Source organism: Oncorhynchus keta, chromosome 10 (genome assembly GCF_023373465.1).
Source record: "Oncorhynchus keta strain PuntledgeMale-10-30-2019 chromosome 10, Oket_V2, whole genome shotgun sequence".
NCBI classification, from domain to species: Eukaryota; Metazoa; Chordata; class Actinopteri; order Salmoniformes; family Salmonidae; genus Oncorhynchus; species Oncorhynchus keta.
Genome location: NC_068430.1, coordinates 52,628,850 through 52,652,833, shown reverse-complemented (window position 1 = coordinate 52,652,833; position 23,984 = coordinate 52,628,850). Strand labels below are relative to the sequence as shown.

At 41.7% G+C, this 23,984-nt stretch overlaps 1 protein-coding gene across 10 annotated transcripts in view; it reads right to left on the bottom strand.

The window, feature by feature from the left end:
- Window positions 1–23,984, bottom strand: part of LOC118388945 (N-terminal EF-hand calcium-binding protein 1-like) — a 62,306-nt gene that overhangs the window by 7,189 nt on the left and 31,133 nt on the right. For all 10 annotated transcript variants that reach the window (XM_052527261.1, XM_052527262.1, XM_052527263.1 and 7 more), the window contains exons 4-9: window positions 18,500–18,525; window positions 14,169–14,266; window positions 7,279–7,415; window positions 1,518–1,639; window positions 1,114–1,193; window positions 371–424 (exon numbers count right to left, since the gene is read on the bottom strand). In XM_052527261.1, the coding sequence (XP_052383221.1) occupies window positions 371–424; window positions 1,114–1,193; window positions 1,518–1,639; window positions 7,279–7,415; window positions 14,169–14,266; window positions 18,500–18,525 (517 nt within the window). The remainder of the gene's footprint in view (window positions 1–370; window positions 425–1,113; window positions 1,194–1,517; window positions 1,640–7,278; window positions 7,416–14,168; window positions 14,267–18,499; window positions 18,526–23,984) is intronic.

Below are 23,984 nucleotides of genomic sequence, written 5' to 3'. Positions count from 1 at the left end.
TTTAGAAGCAGATAGGGAAGTGTTGTTTTTTTTGCCTGTGAGAGGAAACTCAATGTGCGAATGATAAATCTGAAGGGCTCCTGTGAAAAATTGGAGGTGTTCTGCAGGTGTTACAGTCACACAGGGGCGGATGCTGATGTGAATTCATTTTGGATTGCGTCATGTGCGGCCCACTTTGAAAAACAAAAACAAATTGACACTGTAAAAAATGGGGTGTATGTGGAAACTTAAAAAGAAGAGCTACACGGATGTACTTTTATTGGATAACTGTGCCGTTAAAGTCCAATGACTGGCCTAAGTTGCCCCTGAGGGTATTAATAAAGTTGTATCGAACTGAATCGAATTTAGAGAAACAACAGTCATCACTCACAGATTTGTATGTACTGGCCAGCGTATCTTCTTTCAGAAGTTCCAACTTTGGACCCTGAAAAGACCATTGAAAACCTAGTTATAATGGTCAAACTCACATTGACCAGGACTTGAATAATTCCCAGTTTCAAAAGGCATTTTTTCTTCCAAATACTTTAGCTCTGCTTGTATGAGCTTTCCAGACACAATGGAATAGTCCCAAGTGTAAACCACACCCATATGGCTCAATCAAACTCAATCTGAAAAGAAAACAAATACTACTTGAACCCAAGTCTGACTAGAATATAATTATCTCATGCGGGTATATACTATAATTATCCAATACATTGCATCATTGACACACATTCTGACTAGAGTTCATATCCAACCCCTGCCTGTACATCGGCAACCCTCTATTTCTATCCAACCATGAGACAAAGCAATAAGCTATAATATTCCATTTTATTAGCTCACTGCAAAGGGAATGAGAATCTGTGAGGTGACGATTGATATTGCACTAGGTACATGCTGCAGGTTATGAATTGCTCTGATATTGCAGTGTAGATTGACAAACTAGAAAGAGACAGAGAGAGTGAGAGACTGGCTGGCAGACAGACAGACAGATAGGTGATAGAGACAGCATAGGGAGTTAAAGTAAGAGAGAGCGACAAAGGGGAGATAGGAGAAAGGTAGGAGCAGCATGGAGCAATAGAGCGAGACGTAAAGGCGCGGTCAGGATGAGATATACCCAGGACAGTTCCGTACCTGCCACTCCAGCTTGTCCAATAGCTGCTGGAGCCTGTTGATCTGGGAGCACCAGTGGTCATCAATCTCCATGGCCACTCCTAGAGAAACACACACACGCACACCCACATAGATCCTATTAAATTAGTTCTAATAGTGATCCTGGTTAACATCATTAATGTAACAGTCTTGCTATCGTCCCTCTCCTTGCCCCAATCTGGGCTCGAACTAAGGCCCCTCGGAACACATTAGCTGCCTCCCACGATGCATCTTTACCTATCGCTCCACAAAAGCCACAGCCCTCGCAGAGCAAGGGAAACAACTACAAGGTCTCAGAGCGAGTGACGTCACCGATTGAAATGCCACTAGCTCGCACCACTAACTAGCTAGCCATTTCCCAGCAGTTACACTAGCATTGATATTACCTGTAGTGAGGATGCCTGAATAGGGGTGGGTAGGGGAGAGGCACATGTTCTTCTGAAACTTGCGGCCACATCGTCTGCTGTTTCTCTGCACTGAGGGATGCTCCGCCACCTCCACCGCTCTCCTGAAAACAGACAGAACGAGAAAAGGAAGAGGAATAAAAGTAAAAAAGAAAGGTAACTGTCAGAGGTGAGGAAAGGAGCGATGGCGCTGGTCACAATTGACGAAGATAGAGGAGGAATAACAGAGAGAGGCGGTACATTTACATTACATTACATTTAAGTCATTTAGCAGACGCTCTTATCCAGAGCGACTTACAAATTGGTGCATTCACCTTATGACATCCAGTGGAACAGCCACTTTACAATAGTGCATCTAAATCTTTTAAGGGGGGGGGGGGGATTACTTTATCCTATCCTAGGTATTCCTTAAAGAGGTGGGGTTTCAGGTGTCTCCGGAAGGTGGTGATTGACTCCGCTGTCCTGGCGTCGTGAGGGAGTGTGTTCCACCATTGGGGAGCCAGAGCAGCGAACAGTTTTGACTGGGCTGAGCGGGAACTGTACTTCCTCAGTGGTAGGGAGGCGAGCAGGCCAGAGGTGGATGAACGCAGTGCCCTTGTTTGGGTGTAGGGACTGATCAGAGCCTGAAGGTACTGAGGTGCCGTTCCCCTCACAGCTCCGTAGGCAAGCACCATGGTCTTGTAGCGGATGCGAGCTTCAACTGGAAGCCAGTGGAGAGAGCGGAGGAGCGGGGTGACGTGAGAGAACTTGGGAAGGTTGAACACCAGACGGGCTGCGGCGTTCTGGATGAGTTGTAGGGGTTTAATGGCACAGGCAGGGAGCCCAGCCAACAGCGAGTTGCAGTAATCCAGACGGGAGATGACAAGTGCCTGGATTAGGACCTGCGCCGCTTCCTGTGTGAGGCAGGGTCGTACTCTGCGGATGTTGTAGAGCATGAACCTACAGGAACGGGCTACCGCCTTGATGTTAGTTGAGAACGACAGGGTGTTGTCCAGGATCACGCCAAGGTTCTTAGCGCTCTGGGAGGAGGACACAATGGAGTTGTCAACCGTAATGGCGAGATCATGGAACGGGCAGTCCTTCCCCGGGAGGAAGAGCAGCTCCGTCTTGCCGAGGTTCAGCTTGAGGTGGTGATCCGTCATCCACACTGATATGTCTGCCAGACATGCAGAGATGCGATTCACCACCTGGTCATCAGAAGGAGGAAAGGAGAAGATTAATTGTGTGTCGTCTGCATAGCAATGATAGGAGAGACCATGTGAGGTTATGACAGAGCCAAGTGACTTGGTGTATAGCGAGAATAGGAGAGGGCCTAGAACAGAGCCCTGGGGGACACCAGTGGTGAGAGCGCGTGGTGAGGAGACAGATTCTCGCCACGCCACCTGGTAGGAGCGACCTGTCAGGTAGGACGCAATCCAAGCGTGGGCCGCGCCGGAGATGCCCAACTCGGAGAGGGTGGAGAGGAGGATCTGATGGTTCACAGTATCGAAGGCAGCCGATAGGTCTAGAAGGATGAGAGCAGAGGAGAGAGAGTTAGCTTTAGCGGTGCGGAGCGCCTCCGTGATACAGAGAAGAGCAGTCTCAGTTGAATGACTAGTCTTGAAACCTGACTGATTTGGATCAAGAAGGTCATTCTGAGAGAGATAGCGGGAGAGCTGGCCAAGGACGGCACGTTCAAGAGTTTTGGAGAGAAAAGAAAGAAGGGATACTGGTCTGTAGTTGTTGACATCGGAGGGATCGAGTGTAGGTTTTTTCAGAAGGGGTGCAACTCTCGCTCTCTTGAAGACGGAAGGGACGTAGCCAGCGGTCAGGGATGAGTTGATGAGCGAGGTGAGGTAAGGGAGAAGGTCTCCGGAAATGGTCTGGAGAAGAGAGGAGGGGATAGGGTCGAGTGGGCAGGTTGTTGGGCGGCCGGCCGTCACAAGACGCGAGATTTCATCTGGAGAGAGAGGGGAGAAAGAGGTCAGAGCACCGGGTAGGGCAGTGTGAGCAGAACCAGCGGTGTCGTTTGACTTAGCAAACGAGGATCGGATGTCGTCGACCTTCTTTTCAAAATGGTTGACGAAGTCATCTGCAGAGAGGGAGGAGGGGGGGGGGAGGAGGATTCAGGAGGGAGGAGAAGGTGGCAAAGAGCTTCCTAGGGTTAGAGGCAGATGCTTGGAATTTAGAGTGGTAGAAAGTGGCTTTAGCAGCAGAGACAGAGGAGGAAAATGTAGAGAGGAGGGAGCGAAAGGATGCCAGGTCCGCAGGGAGGCGAGTTTTCCTCCATTTCCGCTCGGCTGCCCGGAGCCCTGTTCTGTGAGCTCGCAATGAGTCGTCGAGCCACGGAGCGGGAGGGGAGGACCGAGCCGGCCTGGAAGATAGGGGACATAGAGAGTCAAAGGATGCAGAAAGGGAGGAGAGGAGGGTTGAGGAGGCAGAATCAGGAGATAGGTTGGAGAAGGTTTGAGCAGAGGGAAGAGATGATAGGATGGAAGAGGAGAGAGTAGCGGGGGAGAGAGAGCGAAGGTTGGGACGGCGCGATACCATCCGAGTAGGGGCAGTGTGGAAAGTGTTGGATGAGAGCGAGAGGGAAAAGGATACAAGGTAGTGGTCGGAGACTTGGAGGGGAGTTGCAATGAGGTTAGTGGAAGAACAGCATCTAGTAAAGATGAGGTCGAGCGTATTGCCTGCCTTGTGAGTAGGGGGGGAAGGTGAGAGGGTGAGGTCAAAAGAGGAAAGGAGTGGAAAGAAGGAGGCAGAGAGGAATGAGTCAAAGGTAGACGTGGGGAGGTTAAAGTCGCCCAGAACTGTGAGAGGTGAGCCGTCCTCAGGAAAGGAGCTTATCAAGACATCAAGCTCATTGATGAACTCTCCGAGGGGACCTGGAGGGCGATAAATGATAAGGATGTTAAGCTTGAAAGGGCTGGTAACTGTGACAGCATGAAATTCAAAGGAGGCGATAGACAGATGGGTAAGGGGAGAAAGAGAGAATGACCACTTGGGAGAGATGAGGATCCCGGTGCCACCACCCCGCTGACCAGAAGCTCTCGGGGTGTGCGAGAACACGTGGGCGGACGAAGAGAGAGCAGTAGGAGTAGCAGTGTTATCTGTGGTGATCCATGTTTCCGTCAGTGCCAAGAAGTCGAGGGACTGGAGGGAGGCATAGGCTGAGATGAACTCTGCCTTATTGGCCGCAGATCGGCAGTTCCAGAGGCTACCGGAGACCTGGAACTCCACGTGGGTCGTGCGCGCTGGGACCACCAGATTAGGGTGGCCGCGGCCACGCGGTGTGGAGCGTTTGTATGGTCTGTGCAGAGAGGAGATAACAGGGATAGACAGACACATAGTTGACAGGCTACAGAAGAGGCTACGCTAATGCAAGGAGATTGGAATGACAAGTGGACTACACGTCTCGAATGTTCAGAAAGTTAAGCTTACGTAGCAAGAATCTTATTGACTAAAATGATTAAAATGATACAGTACTGCTGAAGTAGGCTAGCTGGCAGTGGCTGCGTTGTTGACTTTGTAGACTAGCTGGCAGTGGCTGCGTTGTTGACACTACACTAATCAAGTCGTTCCGTTGAGTGTAATAGTTTCTACAGTGCTGCTATTCGGGGGCTAGCTAGCTAGCAGTGTTGATTACGTTACGTTGCGTTAAAAGAACGACAATAGCTGGCTAGCTAACCTAGAAAATCGCTCTAGACTACACAATTATCTTTGATACACAGACGGCTATGTAGCTAGCTATGTAGCTAGCTACGATCAAACAAATCAAACCGTTGTGCTGTAATGAAATGAAATGAAAATGTGATACTACCTGTGGAGCGAAGCGGAATGCGACCGGGTTGTTGAGTGCGGAAGTTCTATTCAGTAGACGTTGGCTAGCTGTTGGCTAGCTAGCAGTGTCTCCTATGTTAAGGACGACAAATAGCTGGCTAGCTAACCTCGGTAAATTAAGATAATCACTCTAAGACTACACGCTCTAAACTACACAATTATCTTGGATACGAAGACAGCAAAGACAACTATGTAGCTAGCTAACACTACACTAATCAAGTCGTTCAGTTGAGTGTAATAGTTTCTACAGTGCTGCTATTCGGTAGACGGTGGACGTTTGCTAGCTGGCTAGCTGCTGGGCAGATAGCAGTGTAGACTATGTTAGGACGACGAAATACGAAGTTGCAATAGAAGTGCTGACTGTTTCACTTTGTTGTCCTCTTTCTTTTCCTTTTTCTTCTGTCCTTCTTTTGTCCTTATTTTGTCTTCCTTTCTTCTGTTAACTAGATATTTTTTGTTGTAGAGAATAATATCAGAATAATATCAGAAAAGAAGAGAACATGGTAAGAACGATGACAGAAGGCGGTAGCAGCAGCACATTGGCCGAACGAACCAAAACACAACAAAGAAGAGTGGAAGCCATTTTGTGGATAGTTCCAAATAACAAGCCCAACATTGTAATTACCCCCATGGGTAGTGTAGGACATGGTATTGACTGCTCAGTGGTGACACTAACACTTCAAAATCAAAGATGAAGTGTGTGTGTGTGCCCATCTGAGTCTGGTTGAGTCTTTGTGCCTCTGTGTTTGTGTGTGACAGAGTAGATGGATGGAGAGTTGCTGTTTTCTCCAGGTTAAGACTGTTTACCTATCCCCAGGGCTGAGGGAGTGTATGACTGGGACAGTTCTCCTGCTGGGCAAGGTAGAAACCCTAAAGGGCACGCAGCACGTAGGACACTACTGCCGATGAAAAGAAACGAAGACACAGTATCAGGCTGTATTAGGAGTGTGTATATGTGTATGTGTCTCTCTCAACCCCCATTCTTCCTAGTAAGTGGTTAACTCCAAGATGCACCACGGAGAAAAGATATGCTAGGCAAATGTCAACATCATGAGGTGGTGCTATAGTGTTTAGTAGTGAAGTGGTGCCATAGTGTTTTGTAGTGAGGTGGTGCTATAGTGTTTAGTAGTGGGGTGGTGCTATAGTGTTTAGTAGTGGGGTGGTGACATAGTGTTTAGTAGTGGGGTGGTGCCATAGTGTTTAGTAGTGAGGTGGTGCCATATTGTTTAGTAGTGAGGTGGTGCTATAGTGTTTAGTAGTGAGGTGGTGCTATAGTGTTTAGTAGTGAGGTGGTGCTATAGTGTTTAGTAGTGAGGTGGTGCTATAGTGTTTAGTAGTGAGGTGGTGCTATAGTGTTTAGTAGTGGGGTGGTGCTATAGTGTTTAGTAGTGAGGTGGTGCTATAGTGTTTAGTAGTGAGGTGGTGCCATAGTGTTTAGTAGTGAGGTGGTGCTATAGTGTTTAGTAGTGAGGTGGTGTAATAGTGTTTAGTAGTGAGGTGGTGCTATAGTGTTTAGTAGTGAGGTGGTGCTATGGTGTTTAGTAGTGGGGTGGTGCTATAGTGTTTAGTAGTGAGGTGGTGCTATATTGTTTAGTAGTGAGGTGGTGCTATAGTGTTTAGTAGTGAGGTGGTGCCATAGTGTTTAGTAGTGAGGTGGTGCCATAGTGTTTAGTAGTGGGGTGGTGCTATAGTGTTTAGTAGTGAGGTGGTGCTATAGTGTTTAGTAGTGAGGTGGTGCTATAGTGTTTAGTAGTGAGGTGGTGCTATAGTGTTTAGTAGTGGCATGGTACTATAGTATTTAGTACTGAGGTGCAGCTGGCGTGGTGTTGAGTCGTGAGGTGCCGTTGTGTATCAGAGACTGAGTACGGAGTAATAAGATGGCTACTGCCATAGTGTTTAGGTGTGTTGAGCACTTGTGACTTACGGTGCCGGCCTGCTCTGCTCTTCCACGGCCTCCATAGCACACTGCAGGGACATTTGGAGAGAGAGCAGCTGGCTGGAGGTCTCCCTCAGCATGAAGCGGGTCACAAACTGTCCCAGCACAGAGTAGTCCTGGTACTCCTAACAAAGGAGAGGAGTTGGAGGGAAGGTAGATGTGGTTGCGGAGAGAGAGAGAAAACGAGAGAGAGAGAGAGAGAGAACAGGTTGGCAACCTTTACTCGGAGAGCCCATGTCAATTCTAAGAGCTGTTGAGCTCATTACAGCTAAGGCCGTATAGTAACAGCTACCAAAGGTCATTACACGTTTTACTCAAATTAATTTGTTACTTTTCACCGCATACATGATTCTTGGCCTTTTTTAATATTGTCCATGGAATGGTTTTCATACAATACCAGCTATTCTAAATGTAACTAGCGGGAGACTCCTAACAAGAATGCAATTGTAATTGGACCTTGGTCAAAAGTAGTGCACTATATGATGAATAGGGTGCAATTTGGGAGGCAACCCTTGCTACATATGTTTTGGTTCCAGGTAGAACTCTTTTGGGTTCCATGTAGAACCCTCTGTATAATGGGTTCTACCTGAAACCAAAAGGGTTCTAAGTTGAACCAAAAAAGGTTATTCAAAGGGTTCTCTTATGGGGACAGCCGAAGAACCCTTTAAGGTTCTCGATAGCAACTTTCTTTCTAAGTGTACTGTTGATAAATACCAAGGGGGAATTCTAGTCTAGGGCCTTGGTGGTGATATTTGTGACAACTGCTAACAATCGCTAGCAACGCAAAAACCTCTATGGAGTTTCCTTCTGACAACGTATAAGGAAGTGAATGGAAGAATGGGGCGTTAATTGTGACAGGATGCATAATTATGCAGTAACAGTAACTTTTCTAACAGGGATCGCTGGTTTTTCTCATTCCTTCACTGATGTGCTTCACTGATTCCTGGGCTGGCCAATGTTGAAACTTTTTTAAATGGCTCAGAGATTTTCTCTCTGCTCCCCTCCAATATCATCTATAAGTTTCAGTAGGAAAAAACATTGATTTCAAAAGTTTAACAAACCATACAACTCTATGCACAATGACTACTTTGAACAGTACGTTTACAAAAAATATCCAGTGTAGATGCAATTTGGCCCGCAGGTGATTTTATCTGCCCAGAGACATATGTGATCGTATATAAATAGAAGCAAGATTTGAAATTATTATGTTTTAAATCAAATATTATAACGTTTTTGTTCTTCTTGCGGTCTCTTTTGCAGTATAGAAATTATTTGTATTTATGTTTGGCCCGTTGCTGAATCTAGTCGATGATCCCTAATATAGACCGTAATATGATGGTAATGAATGCAGATATGCTTGGCGTGACTATTTCAACACCAGTATTGTTGCTGGACTCATCACTTTTACGAGGCACACTAGCTAGATTCCTTTGCACAGATGGAGGCAGTCTATTTTTATTTATTTATCTCAAAGTCAAAACTAGCGCCTAGTCAATGGACTGGAGCAATTACTGTTCATAATAAAATACATACAGTTGAATTCGGAAGTTTACATACACTTAGGTTGGAGTCATTAAAACTTGTTTTTCAACCACTCCACAAATTTCATGTTAACAAACTATAGTTTTGGCAAGTGTGTTAGGACATCTACTTTGCGCGTGACACAAGTAATTTTTTCAACAATTGTTTACAGGCAGATTATTTAACCTATAATTCCAGTGGGTCAGAAGTTTAGATACACTAAGTTGACTGTGTCTTTAAACAGGTTGGAAAATTCTATAAAATTATGTCATGGATTTAGAAGCTTCTGATAGGCTAATTGACATAATTTGAGTCAATTGGGGGTGTACCTGTGGATGTATTTCAAGGCCTACCTTCAAACTCAGTGCTTCTTTCTTGACATCATGGGAAAATGAAAAGAAATCAGCCAAGAGCTCAGAAAAAAATTGAAGACCTTCACAAGTCTGGTTCATCCTTGGGAGCAATTTCCAAACGTTTAACCCATGTTCATCTGTACAAACAATAGTACGCAAGTATAAACACCATGGGACCACACATCCGTCATACCGCTCAGGAAGGAGATGCGTTCTGTCTCCAAGAGATGAACGTACTTTGGTGCGAAAAAGTGCAAATCAATCCCAGAACAACAGCAAAGGACCTTGTGAAGATCCTAGAGGAAACAGGTAAAAAAGTATCTATATCCATAGTAAAACGAGTCCTATATTTACATAACCTGAAAGGCCGCTCAGCAAGGAAGAAGCCACTGCTCCAAAACCACCATAAAAAAGCCATACTACGGTTTGCAACTGCACATGGGGACAAAGATCGTACTTTTTGGAGAAATGTCCTCTGGTCTGATGAAACAAAAATAGTCCATAATGACCATCGTTATGTTTGGAGGAAAGAGGGAGAGGCTTGCAAGCCCAAGAACACCATCCCAACCGTGAAGCATGGTGGTGGCAGCATCATGTTGTTTGGGTGCTTTGCTGCAGGAGGGACTGGTGCACTTCACAAAATAGATGGCTTCATGAGGAAGGAAAATTATGGATATATTGAAGCAGCATCTCAAGACATCAGTCAGGAAGTTAAAGCTTGATCGCAAATGAGTCTTCCAAATGGACAATGACCCCAAGCATACTTCCAAAGTTGTGGAAAAATGGCTTAAGGTCAACAAAGTCAAGGTGTTGGAGTGGCCATCACAAAGCCTTGACCTCAATCCAATAGAACATTTTTGGGCAGATCTGAAAAAGCATGTGCGAGCAAGGAGGGATTACACACCTGACTCAGTTACAGCAGCTCTGTCAGGAGGAATAGGACAAAATTCACCCAACTTATTGTGGGAAGCTTGTGGAAGGATACCAAAAATGTTTAACCCAAGTTAAACAATGTAAAGGCAATGCTACCAAATACTAATTGAGTGTATGTAAACGTCTGACCCACTGGGAATGTGATGAAAGAAATAAAAGCTGAAATAAATCATTCTGTCTACTATTATTCTGACATTTTACATTCTTAAAATAAAGTGGTGATCCTAACTGACCCAAGACAGGGGATTTTTACTCGGATTGAATGTCAGGAATTGTGAAAAACTGTATTTGGCTAAGGTGTATGTAAACTTCCGACTTCAACTGTTGGTAGGGTATATTCTGTAGCCTATATCATAGGGTATGTTCTAAAGCCTTTATCTATCCTATAGAGTATCCCTTGAGTTGGTATTCTCAATTCCCCCACCTTGGGGGAAAAAGCATGGGAGTTCTCACTGACCACCAGCAAACATAAAACCTATTTATATTTAGCGTATAACTGCTTTTCACACTACTTTTGGATTATAATTGGATTGTAAGGCTCATATGAATGTCCTGCTTAATTTAATGTTTGTGTCATCGTTGCAAATCAACTGCATTATACTTTTTTTAAAAACACTTAAAATGGTTCTTTGGCTAGCTTTGCTACAGTCTATGTCAATGAGCGTTAGCATTCTAGCTAACAACTGCGACAATCAAAAATAGGTATTTAGCAACGATCACAACCAAATATAATCTTAGCGACCGTTCAAGCAATAATCAAAACAACATTGTAAGTGTATGAGAATCCAAAAAAGTGTTTTTTTAATAACTAAATCTAGGCTAAATTGAATGGGTGCAGATGGCAAACAAGATTTGTTTTCCCCATGGTGGCTGTTAAACAGTATATTGAACAAAAATATAAACGCAAGTGTTGGTCCCATGTTTCATGAGGTGAAATAGAATATCCCAGAAATGTTCAATAGGCACAAAAAAAGTATTGCTCTCAAATGCAACAATTTGTTTACATCCTTGTTAGTGAACATTTCTCCTTTGCCAAGATAATCCATCCACCTGACAGGTGTGGTATATCAAGAAGCTGATTGAACAGCATGATAATTACACAGGTGCACCTTATGCTAGGGACAATAAAAGGCCACTCTAAAATGGGCAGTTTTGTCATACAACAGAATTCCACAGATGTCTCAAGTTTTGAGGGAGTGTGCAATTGACATGCTGACTGTAGGAATGTCCACCAGAGTTGTTGCCAGATAATTTCCTTTTATATACTCAAACTCAGTAAACTCATTGAAATATTTATATTTATGTTCTGTATATTTGCCCAACACCTCTTATTTTCACAATATTAGTCCCGCCAAGTTGTACCTCCAAATTCACTCTGAAGGCAGCTGACCACTTGTACCAGCCAATCATAGTTGACCATTCCCTGTGCACCCCACTGAACCACATGCTGCTGCCGTCATAGTGAGATTGCAGTCAGAAATTAAGACTCATTGAACTGTACCTATCTGCATTTGACTTGTGTTAATGCTTGCATTTAAGTGTAAATACGGCACATGCCATTGCTTCTTTAATTGAGTGTTGCTAATGCAGTCTAGTTATTTACCGTCATGCTTGTTCAAGCTTGCTAGCCAAGATGTTAGCCAGTCATGCTAGCTCATTTATGCTGTGTGCCACATGCCTTGTTTAGAATTATTCCTTTAATACCGTTTGCTTATAGACATAGTATCTTTCTTTAATAGCCATGTTACGGACATTTACAACCTTTATGTACTGTAGCCTCATGCTACCGTGTATCGTTACTGTAGCATGTAGTCTAATTTAGCCGGTACCTTTGCTTGCGGCACAGTTACTATTCCACGTTGGTCGTGGCCTAGTGCACATGTGCAGACGTCGGTTACATTCCAGTCATGTTTTCAGTTATTATGCTTACCAGTATTTTGGTCTTTTAACCTGTATGTGTATTTCTATAGCCTGTGTATTTGGTTTTGCCCCTTACATTATATCTTGGCATAAGCAGTATAGAGATGGGGTATATGGGCTCCTGAGTGACGCAGTGGTCTAAGGCATCTCAGTGCAAGAGACGTTACTTATACCTGGTTCAAATCTAGGCTGTATCACATCTGGCTGTGATTGGGAGTCAAATAGGGCGGCGCACAATTGGACAAGTGTCGTCCAGGTTTGGCCTGGGGTAGGCCGTCATTGTAAATAACCGTTTGTTCTTAACTGGCTTGCCTAGTTAAATAAAATTTAAAAAATATGGGTGATTTTGCAAATATGGGCCTTTTTGTGTCTCAGGGTTAGATTTTTAAGATAACATTTGAACATAGATTGTTTTTCTTCACATCCATTAAGTAATCCAGGCTGAATCACACCCGGCCGTGATTGTGAGTCCCACAGGGCGGCACACAATTGGCCCAGCGTTGTCCAGGTTTGGCCCGGGGTAGGCCGTCATTGTAAATAACAGTTTGTTCTTAATTGACTTGCCTAGTTAAATAAAGGTTAAATAAAACACGTTTTAAACCAATTTCAAAGTAGAGATTAAAATAACCTTAAACTTTTTTTTCTCCATAATGTTATGGAGAAAAAAAGTAATGTAAAGTTATTATTTACACTGTTTTGCACTGTTTTTGTCCTGCTTCACACCTGGACTTTTGACAATCTTCTATGCATTACACTTACAAAAGTCTAATGACAAAACATTTAATGCACCTGTTTAAAAAAAAAGATTCAAATAAATGGAAACTATATACATATTAGATGTGCATAAGCCATTTGATATACATGTATATATATTTTTTTACACAAAATACAGAAGTCTCTAGGTGTTGTGTCATGACCACCATGACAAGCAAATAATAATCACCTTTTTTCTCAAAAGTTTGCGTACTTGGATATGAATAGTGACAGTGGAGCACATGGATGTCATGGAGGGGAATTCCAATGTTGATGCCAGGAAATGATAGGAAAAGAAAGGTAAATATGACTTGAGAAGATATTTCCCAATAGGCTATAGTTTCATCAAATGATGTTAGATTTTTTCAATGTTGTTTTAATTATGTGTATTTAGGATACATTGTATGCTAGTTGTTCAACTGGAGCATGCTGGAATCCCTTCTATTTATGACCAAATACTGTAAAAATGTCATTCCCGCCACATGTCATTACCACCACATAATGAACTGTGATGGTAAGGACAGAATGTGGTGGTGATGACTAACTGTATTAGTTAATACATTATTACTTACCTTAAGACCTGAAAAGACAAACAAATTACCTATATGATCATGGTTAAGTTGAAATTGAACACTTATTTGCAAAATAAGACGATTACATTTTTTATTGTATTATGTTAGGAAGATTGAGTGATTTCGATGTCTATTTATGTGACTTACAATGAATATTACTGACTTTAATTATTTATTTTAAATGTTTCTATAAGATGCCCCCTAAATCAACCAAGAAGAGAACAAGGACATACACCATATATACAAAGGTATGTGGACACCCCTTCAAATTAGTGGATCAAATTAGTTGATTTGGCTATTTCAGCCACACCCGTTGCTGAAAGGTGTATAAAATTGAGCACCCAGCCATGCAATCTCTATAGACAAACATTGGCAGTAGAATGGTCCATACCAAAGAGCTCAGTGACTTTCAACGTGGCACCGTCATAGGATGCCACCTTTCCAACAAGTCTGTTCGTCAAATGTCTGCCCTGCTAGAGCTGCCCCGGTCAACACAAGCTCACAAAACAGAACCGTCGAGTGCTGAAGCGCGTGGTGTGTCAAAATCGTCTGTTCTGCGTTGTAACACTCACTACCGAGTTCCAAACTGCCTCTGGAACTATTAGACATGGGTATGGTAAATTCTTTAACCCACAGTCACTAAGCTGTTAAGTGCAACTCTTGCTTTCACCTGTGCAATCGTGTTAAATCAGTGATTACTTCATTGTGCAGAGTAAAGAAGGTCATATTTTCAAAGTGTTATTGAATGATTGGATTCACGCATCGATTTGACAGTAAACCTCGAGCATGGATAGGATGTCTCAGAATAGTAATCACAAAGGTGTACCTTTTTAGTTTTGTTCATAGCCTCCAAGATGGCAACATTTAGGATCTCCAGAGCAGAGAGGACATTCACATATCCCCCCAAGTGTTGAGCAAAGTCATCTGAAATGAAAGAAAGAAAGCAACACTAATTGTATATTTAACAATGACACCAGTTTCTTATACTATACAGTACGAATAACAAATTCAGTTGAATATCTAATGTGCATGGTATCGCAATATCCTTCCCCATAATGCACACTTTGATCTAAAAAATGTCTATGAGAAATGTCGCAACTACCTTAGACTGATCGAACAACAAAACAGAACAGTACATCCTGAGACACAAGACCGGACATTGATTAGATCAAGTGTTATAATCTCTTATAAAGTTGGAAAGTAAAGTCAACCAAAACGCTTCCGTGTGCCAACACTGTTCTTATACTTTATTATGGTAATGTTAAATCAATCAGGACATTATAACTTTCACCAATCTAAGAGTGCCCCGGATTTCTTTTGCCTATGAAGCAGTCATTGATTGATGTTCAACGAACTAACTCCAAGATAACACAGAGAATGCACTTACAGTGATAAAGAGATAGTCAACATCCCCCCCATGTCAAGCTGCTCCACTGACTGATGTTTTTCCCATTCAATAAATTATGCAGCAGGTTTATTCTCGGAAGTGAGTGTTTACGGGTTCTTGTCCTACTTTTGGCTTTCCATCTGCCACTAATTTTCATAAGCTGGGTATCTAGATGTGTTAATCAGGTTATACCCACACTTATAATAATAGAAGGTTATAGATGATGATCAGCATGACAATGTTGATTATGAGGATAATGAAGATCGGAATGACAAAGTTTTGCTGATAACAACTTATTACAACAATAACCCACTGGGCACAAACTGGCTGAATGGTGAAGGTCGAGAGTCGTGCATCCTCCGAAACACAACCCAGCCAAGCCGCACTGCTTCTTGACACAATGCAAGCTGACACGGTCGCCAGGTGTATGGTGTTTCCTCCTCCGACACATTAGTGCGGCTGGCTTCCGGGTTAAGCAGGCGTTCGTTCTGTCAAGAAGCAGTGCGGCATGGCTGGGTTGTGTTTCGGAGGACGCGCGGCTCTCGACCTTCACCTCTCCTGAGTTCGTATGGGAGTTGCAGCAATGGGACAGGACTGTAACTACCAATTGGATACCATGAAATTGGGGGAGAAAAAAGGCTAAAATAAATGCAAAAAGTAGTTTTGAGGGTGAAATTTCAATCGCAGAATTGTCATCATGGTAACCAATTTTCAACATAGACAAACTTTGTGGAAAATATCTAGAATTTGTACCTTTGAAACCACGTCAGATCTTAAATGTTACAGTGGGGCAAAAAAGTATTTAGTCAGCCACCAATTGTGCAAGTTCTCCCACTTAAAAAGATGAGAGAGGCCTGTAATTTTCATCATAGGTACACTTCAACTATGACAGACAAAATGGAAAAAAAAATCCAGAAAATCACATTGTAGTATTTTTTATTAATTAATTTGCAAATTATGGTGGAAAATAAGTATTTGGTCACCTACAAACAAGCAAGATTTCTGGCTCTCACAGACCTGTAACTTCTTCTTAAAGAGGCTTCTCTGTCCTCCACTCGTTACCTGTATTAATGGCACCTGTTTGAACTTGTTATCAGTACAAAAGAAACCTGTCCACAACCTCAAACAGTCACACTCCAAACTCCACTATGGCCAAGACCAAAGAGCTGTTAAAGGACACCAGAAACAAAATTGTAGACCTGCACCAGGCTGGGAAGACTGAATCTGCAATAGGTAAGCAGCTTGGTTTGAAGAAATCAACTGTGGGAGCAATTATTAGGAAATGGAAGACATACAAGACCACTGATAATCTCCCTCGATCTGGGGCTCCACGCAAGATCTCACCCCGTGGGGTCAAAATGATCACAAGAACGGTGAGCAAAAATCCCAGAACCACACGGGGGAACCTAGTGAATGACCTGCAGAGAGCTGGGACCAAAGTAACAAAGCCTACCATCAGTAACACACTACACCGCCAGGGACTCAAATCCTGCAGTGCCAGACGTGTTCCCCTGCTTAAGCCAGTACATGTCCAGGCCCATCTGAAGTTTGCTAGAGAGCATTTGGATGATCCAGAAGAAGATTGGGAGAATGTCATATGGTCAGATGAAATCAAAATATAACTTTTTGGTAAAAACTCAACTCGTCGTGTTTGGAGGACAAAGAATACCGAGTTGCATCCAAAGAACACCATACCTACGAAGGAGTGGCTTCGTAAGAAGCATTTCAAGGTCCTGGAGTGGCCTGGCCAGCTCAACCCCATAGAAAATCTTTGGAGGGAGTTGAAAGTCCGTGTTGCCCAGCAACAGCCCCAAAACATCACTGCTCGAGAGGAGATCTGCATGGAGGAATGGGCCAAAATACCAGCAACAGTGTGTGAAAAACTTGTGAAGACTTACAGAAAATGTTTGACCTCTGTCATTGCCAACAAAGGGTATATAACAAAGTATTGAGATACATTTTTGTTATTGACCAAATACTTATTTTCCACCATAATTTGCAAATAGATTCATTAAAAATCCTACAATGTGATTTTCTGGCTTTTTGGTCTGTCATAGTTGAAGTGTACCTATGATAAATTATAGGCCTCATCTTTTTAAGTGGGAGAACTTGCACAATTGGTAATAGTAGGCTGAGCAGCCCCTCCTACTGGAGCTATCCATTTGGTCTCCCATCCAGGACTTTAACCAAGCCCTGCTTAGCTTTGATATTATATAGAATGATTATTGAGAGATCTCTTATTATCTAAATAGTCAGTGTTGCTATCAAAGTCATTCAATTATACTATTTAGGCCTATGCTGTCACGCCCTGGTCTTAGTATTTTGTGTTTTCTTTATTATTTTGGTCAGGCCAGGGTGTGACATGGGTGATTTTATGTGTCTTGTCTTGTCCAGTGGTTTATTAGATTTATGGGGTTGTGTTTAGTAGAGTTGTGTAGGAAAGTCTATGGTTGCCTCGAGTGGTTCTCAATCAGAGGCAGTTGTTTATCGTTGTCTCTGATTGGGAACCATATTTAGGCAGCCATATTCTTTGGGTATTTCGTGGGTGATTGTTCCTGTCTCTGTGTTTGTTTGCACCAGATAGGGCTGTTTTATCTTTCATGTTATGTTTATTGTTTTTGTATTGTTCGTTATTATCTTTATGAAAGATGTATCAAGATAACCACGCTGCATTTTGGTCCTCTCTTTCGACGGAAGAAAATCGTAACATATACAGCATTTGCGAAGTCATCAAGAGGTACTGTTTCAATTCAACTAAAAATAAAACATTACCTATAGGCCTAGGGTTTCAAGCTTAAATCTTAATCTTAAATTTAATAATGAATATGTTGGATGCACGTCTACATTTCAACCAAAATTAAGTTAAAGAATTGGACTAAATCAAATCAAACTACAGTATAAATAAAGTTTGACTTGATTTAGTCCTATTCTTTAAATTAGATTTTTGGTTGATATGGAGACGTGCATCCAACATTTAAAATACAAATTTGAGGACAAACTGGAATTAAAGTCAGACTAAGTCAGTAGGCACAAAATATACATAATATATGCCATTTAGCTGACGCTTTTATCCAAAGCGACTTACAGTCATGTGTGCATACATTCTACTTCAAATGTTGGTATTTGGTTGTGTTGTCAACTTAATAACACAATTCTATATGACTTGTAATACTATAAATAGCCTAAAGTTAAGGATGATGTAACAGTTTTTATTCAACCTTAAAATGAGTAACACATACATGGCCACATTTTGAGTTGACTGCAACTATAAAAATCTTACTATGCAATCATAGAAAACATGCATATCTCACAATATACATATGGGACAGCATTGATCACTTGTACTATGTACAGTACTTTTGATGTAATCTCAACTACAATCTAGGTCATTTGGTTGTGCTATTAGATGACACACAGTGATGACACTAAGTTGTTGTATAAATACAAAATATCAGACAATGTTTTTTTTCATTATAATTTGTTTGTGCTTTTAGATGGTTGAAAGCCTAGTGATAACACATTGGCTGTCTTTTTGAGTGGGTGTATAAAAGGTTGAAATGTCATTGATCAACACCTCAACCAAACATAACCCACATTTCCACATTGAAATGACGTGGCGTGCTCACTGGAAAGTCACTGACCTTATTATGAAAGAGAATTGTTGAGCACAAAAGATTCAAATGTGGGAATAATGTATTACTGGAGGCATGTTGGAGAGATTGCAGGGTTAATTTCATGAAAGGATAGGCCACATTAAAACACACACTCACCTGATAGTTTGTCGGTATCTAGGTTGCTGCAATGTATCAGACAATAAATAGATGGGAAAAGAAAGAGTACATTGAATTACAGACATTTCAAAGATGTTTGGTGTTTCATTTAAGTCCTGGAGAGGTCGTGTGCCTCGGGAATGCATGGACAGAATTTCGAATTCTACAGAGGGAAGCTTTGAAACCACTTCATGAAGCCGGGTGCCCCCCAATGTACTGTAAAACGTTCAGGAATTAATAGGTTCATTAAAAGATAACAAGATTACTATGAGCTCTAAATAACGCTTCATTCACCTCACACTTTTCCACTTAGTGAGTGACGCCTACAGGCTTTGATTAAAGAAATGTGATCTCCTCTCTGGTAATATCATTTCCATGGTATTTGAAGTGGACTTTGTGGAACAATATTTAACATTACCTTGTAGTTTACAAATATTACAACAAATATGGTTAAACTCAAATATATACTAATTGATAAAAAAAAACATTATTTTTGGCATGAAAGAAAAAAGGTATCATCTTTGAATTATATCATAAATATGACTGGTGGAGTTAAGTCACACATGTAGTTAACAAAAACATATGGACATGTCTGCTAGATCCAAAATTACAAGCAACTGATTTCAGCATTACTACAAAAATAGAAGTGGAAGGGGGAGGAGGTAAGGAACTTGTCTGTCGGCCCTGCATTAAAGACCGAAATTGGTTAAAGAAAATTGTATTTAATAAAAAAGTATACCAGTATACCAGGGCCAACAAATATAAACGCAACATGCAACAATTTAAAAGATTTTACTGCGTTACAGTTCATATGAGGAAATCAGACAATTTAAATAAATGAATGAGGCTCTAATCTATGGATTTCTATGGACTGCGAATACAGATATGCAGCTGCTGGTCACAGATACCTTTAAAAAATGGGCCTCACAATGGGCCTCAGGATCTCGTCATGGTATTTTTGTGCATTCAAATTGCGAGTCAATAAAATGCAATTGTGTTCATTATCCATAGTTTATGCCTGCCATAACCCCACCACCACCATGGGGCACACTGTTCACAAAGTTGACATCAGCAAACTGCTCTCCCACACGACGCCATACACATGGTCTGCGGTTGTGAGGCCGGTTGGGCGGACTGACAAATTTTCCAAAACGACGTTGTAGGCGGCTTATGGTAGAGAAATTAACATTCAATACTCTGGCAAAAGCTCTGGTGGACATTCCTGCAGTCAGAATGTCAATTGCATGCTCCCTCAAAACTTGAGACATATGCGGCATTGGGTTGTGTGACAAAACTGCACATTTTAGGGTGGCTTTTATTGTCCCCAGCAAAAAGGTGTGCCTGTGTAATGATCATGCTGTTCAATGAGCTTCTTGATATGCCACACCTGTCAGGTGGATGGATTATCTTGGCAAAGGAGAAATGCTTACTAACAGGGATGTAAACAAATTTGTGTATAACATTTGAGCGCAATAAGCTTTTTGTGCATATTAAACATTTCTGGGATCTTTAATTTCAGCTCATGAAACATGGAACCAACACTTTCATGTTGCGTTTTATATTTTTGTTTAATGTGTATGGGGGATACATCCTAGCTGTGCAGATTTTGCAGTGAAGAGACAGAATCATTAGATCACTTGTTTTGGTACTGCCAATATGTATCTTGTTTTTGGTCACAGGTTCAGGAATGGTTGAAGAATTTCAACATTTACCTGGAGATAACTCTGCAAATAGCACTGCTGGGTGATTTGAAAAGTCAAAGACAATTGAACAATAATATAATAATACTCTTAGCAAAAAATGTGATCTTTAATTAATTTACAATCTGTAGAAACTATGAGAATAAAAGGTTCAGAACGTTTGGGAAATCACAGCACAGTAGGAAAATATATGACAATTAGAAATCAAAACGGGATGGTCTTCAGAGATACTGTGGGTGGTAGGGGTTGAGGGTCTCTCTGAAGGTTGGGACTAAAACAGACAAACAAAAATAACTCATGTAAAATATACTGTGTCCGTAAAATGTATAAACTGGAAGTAGAAGCTTAAGTATTGTTGTCCATTTGTTTACTCCAATTACGGGAAGGGTGGTAGAGTTAGGGGAAAATAATAAAGAAAGAAAATATATAAAAAATATATACAGCATATATTTAAATAATGTTTTATGGGGGATTGGAAATGATGCAGACAATTACATGTTATGCAGTGTTAGCCTAATATGCGCATGTATAAAAACATCTCACTTATCCAGAGTGCTTCTTTGCTGGTATTTGAAAGACCTTTACTGGCTCTGCTTGGACGGCCAAATTAAGAGCAAAAGTTAAGTTGGTTAATGACTTGTGTAATTGACATGTGCAACCTGCATTGCTCCTACTATCGTCCACTGTCATTTATCAACGTTGACGCAAAAATTCATTTTCAAAGCAACAAGCCGCAATGCCCTTTGTCACCTTTTAGCTGCCAACGTGTTTTCATTAGAAGAGTAACATTCGTTTGAAGTTGTACTAGTCGTCTGTACGGGATACGCATTGTATACATCGTCCAACGAAATGCTTACTTGCAGGTTCCTTCTCGAAAATGCAATAATAAGAAATAATAAAAGACAAGAATAGGAACATAAAGTAAATGGCTCAGAATAATATAATATATTTTTTAGCATAAGTATAATACAGGAAGGCACAATTTAAAGTCCAATATTTACACCTGTATTGGGGAAGGTGGGGTGATCTTCACTGTGGGGGGAAAATGCCCTTGCCATTCAGGAATTGTTTTCATTACCATAATCATTAACATAATCTCAAAATTGTGTGTAGGACTTCTTCAGGCAATCTTGGTTTCCCTATTTGTTCATCTGAGCTGCAGGGACTTTGACGGACAAGCTAATTTCCCTAACAAGGATTTTGTTGGACTTCAAATGCTATAATGTTGTGAAATTCTTCATGTTTGGGGAGCAAGTCAGTGGATGCTCAATTAATATACAATTCCATTCAACAGGCTTAAACAATGGAAAGTTCAACTTTTGCCACTTCAGGAGAGAAAACGGCTATGGAAAAAGCTGGCTTTTAAAAGGATAGTTTGGGATTTTAAAACTTCATATTAGATGTGAGAGCAAAATTACAATATTATGTTATAATACTGTTATTGCATCAAATGGTTGTTTTATGGAATAGAATAAGGATCTTAACACTCATCTGTGTGTGGTCTTCTGAATTGGGTCTCTGGAGCATAATGCTGACAGTGGATTTACGATGCCTTTGGTGATAAAACCTAAAGACCACATTCCATAGCATGAATTGGTGTTTGTGTACTGGGAGGTACCAGGGTGGAGATGGCTCGGGTATGGATAATGATGAAGGGAACCTTGTTTTGGGGGACAGACCCTGGTTTCCACACAATGAGAACAGTCTTTACAGCAGATACTGTCCACTGTGAATTATTCATTTCTTTCATACGAATCCTAACCTTGTGACTCATTCCACACATCTGTTGTTTGTCATGAACATTCAGGAGGATGTACTTTGCTATAAAATTCTGTGGCTGAAATCAGCTTGTTGGGATTTCAACTAATCATCTAAGGGTGGTTTGTCGACCAGCCATCATTATTGCATAGCACTCACATCATTCACTGGTGTGTGTGGTGTGACATGCTTTCCTAATTAATACGTTTTGAATAAAGTAATATCCTGATTGGTGATTGACCTTGTCTCTCCTCATTGTTGATTAGAATTTCCACGATATAGATCACTGGTCACTAACCGGTTGATCGCTAATCTTAGTCGGTCACCAAATATTTCTGTAAAAAACACAATGATAAAGCCTTGCGTTTTCCTATGTTCTTTATTTGTTTTGAGCTGTTGGCGGTAGGTGCACTTGATTCAGCAGCCCTAGTGCCGGGAAGGCAAAGTATTCCCATTTTGAACCATTTCATGTGTCTGAAGGTAGAACTCCGCCTACCCGGCAGGCCCAGAGGGCAAATCAAGCGCACCTATAGCCCTACCGCTGGCCAATCAGATAGTTCAGATCACTGTGTCTGCAGTTTCCTCGCGCCATATGCTGTAAAAAGAAGCCAAGGACACAAAGTTGATAATGTAAGATTTATAAAGTTTTAAAACCAGGACTAGAGAGAGACTCAACGAATACAGCAAAGAGCTTCTGTTTTAGGAGTAAGTTCATGTTTAAGTTGTTATTCAGCACTGTCAACACTTTGTTCAAAAGTTTTATAAGCCATAAAATGCGCATTCTCCCTACTCCCACTCACACTACAACCAGCAATGCAGCTGCAATAGATGAGTATAGCAAAGTGTTAACAAATCAAAATCAAATCAAATGTTATTTGTCACATGCGCCGAATAGAACAGGTCTACACTTTACAGTGAATTGCTTACTTACAAGCCCTTAACCAACAATGCAGTATTAAGAAAATACCTAAAAAATGTAAGTAAAAAAATGTAAGAGATAAGAAAAACAAATGATTATAGAGCAGCAGTACATCACAATAGCGGGGCTATATACAGGGTCAATGTGTCAACGTGCGGGGGCACCGGTGTCAAGGTAATTGAGATAATTATGTACATGCAGGTAGGGTTGTTAAAGTGGCTATGCATAGATAATAACAGAGAGTAGTAGCAGCGTGGAGGGGGCGCAAATGCAAATAGTCTGGGTAGCCACTTGATTAGCTGTTCAGGAGTCTGATGGCTTGGGGGTAGAAGCTGTTTAGAAGCCTCTTGGACCTAGACTTGGCGCTCCGGTACCACTTGCCGGGTGGCTAGAGTCTGACCATTTTTAGGACCTTCCCCTGACACTGCCTGGTATAGAGGTCCTGGATGGCAGGAAGCTTGGCCCCAGTGATGTACTGGTCCGTTCGCACTACCCTCTAGTGACTTGCAGTAGGAGGCCGATTAGTTGCCATACCAGGCAGTGATGCAACCCGTCAGGATGCTCTCGATGGTGCAGCTGTGAAATCTTTTGAGGATCTGAGGACCCATGCCAAATATTTTTAGTCTCCTGAGGGGGAATAGGATTTGATAAGCTTGCGTTGTTATTATTTGCAGCTTGTGCCTTTTTTAATATCAAGGAAAATGTCACTTTCTCTGGTCATAGGAGTAACAACATGAATTGGTGCATGAGGCCATAATGCAGTGCGACTTTAGTTTCGCCATCAGCTGGACGACTGATTCACCTTTTCTCAGCAGAGGGAAGGAGAGAGGCGGGATGGTGAGTCGGGTGAGAGGCTGACCTTCACTCCAGTAAAAAAAAGCAAATGATTATGCTCACTCAGCTGTGCCTCGCAAGTAATACAACAAGTGACCTATTACCAGTGTGATCATATACTGTAGCTACCTGTACATTTAAAAAAATATATCATTTCAAAATTGTCTGAGAAGAACATTGGCAGGGCCTATTGCCTACTGAGCAAACCTCATTGCTACAGAACAGTTTTTAATTGGTGCATAGGCTTACGCTTTTTAAGTCATGTTAAAAATGA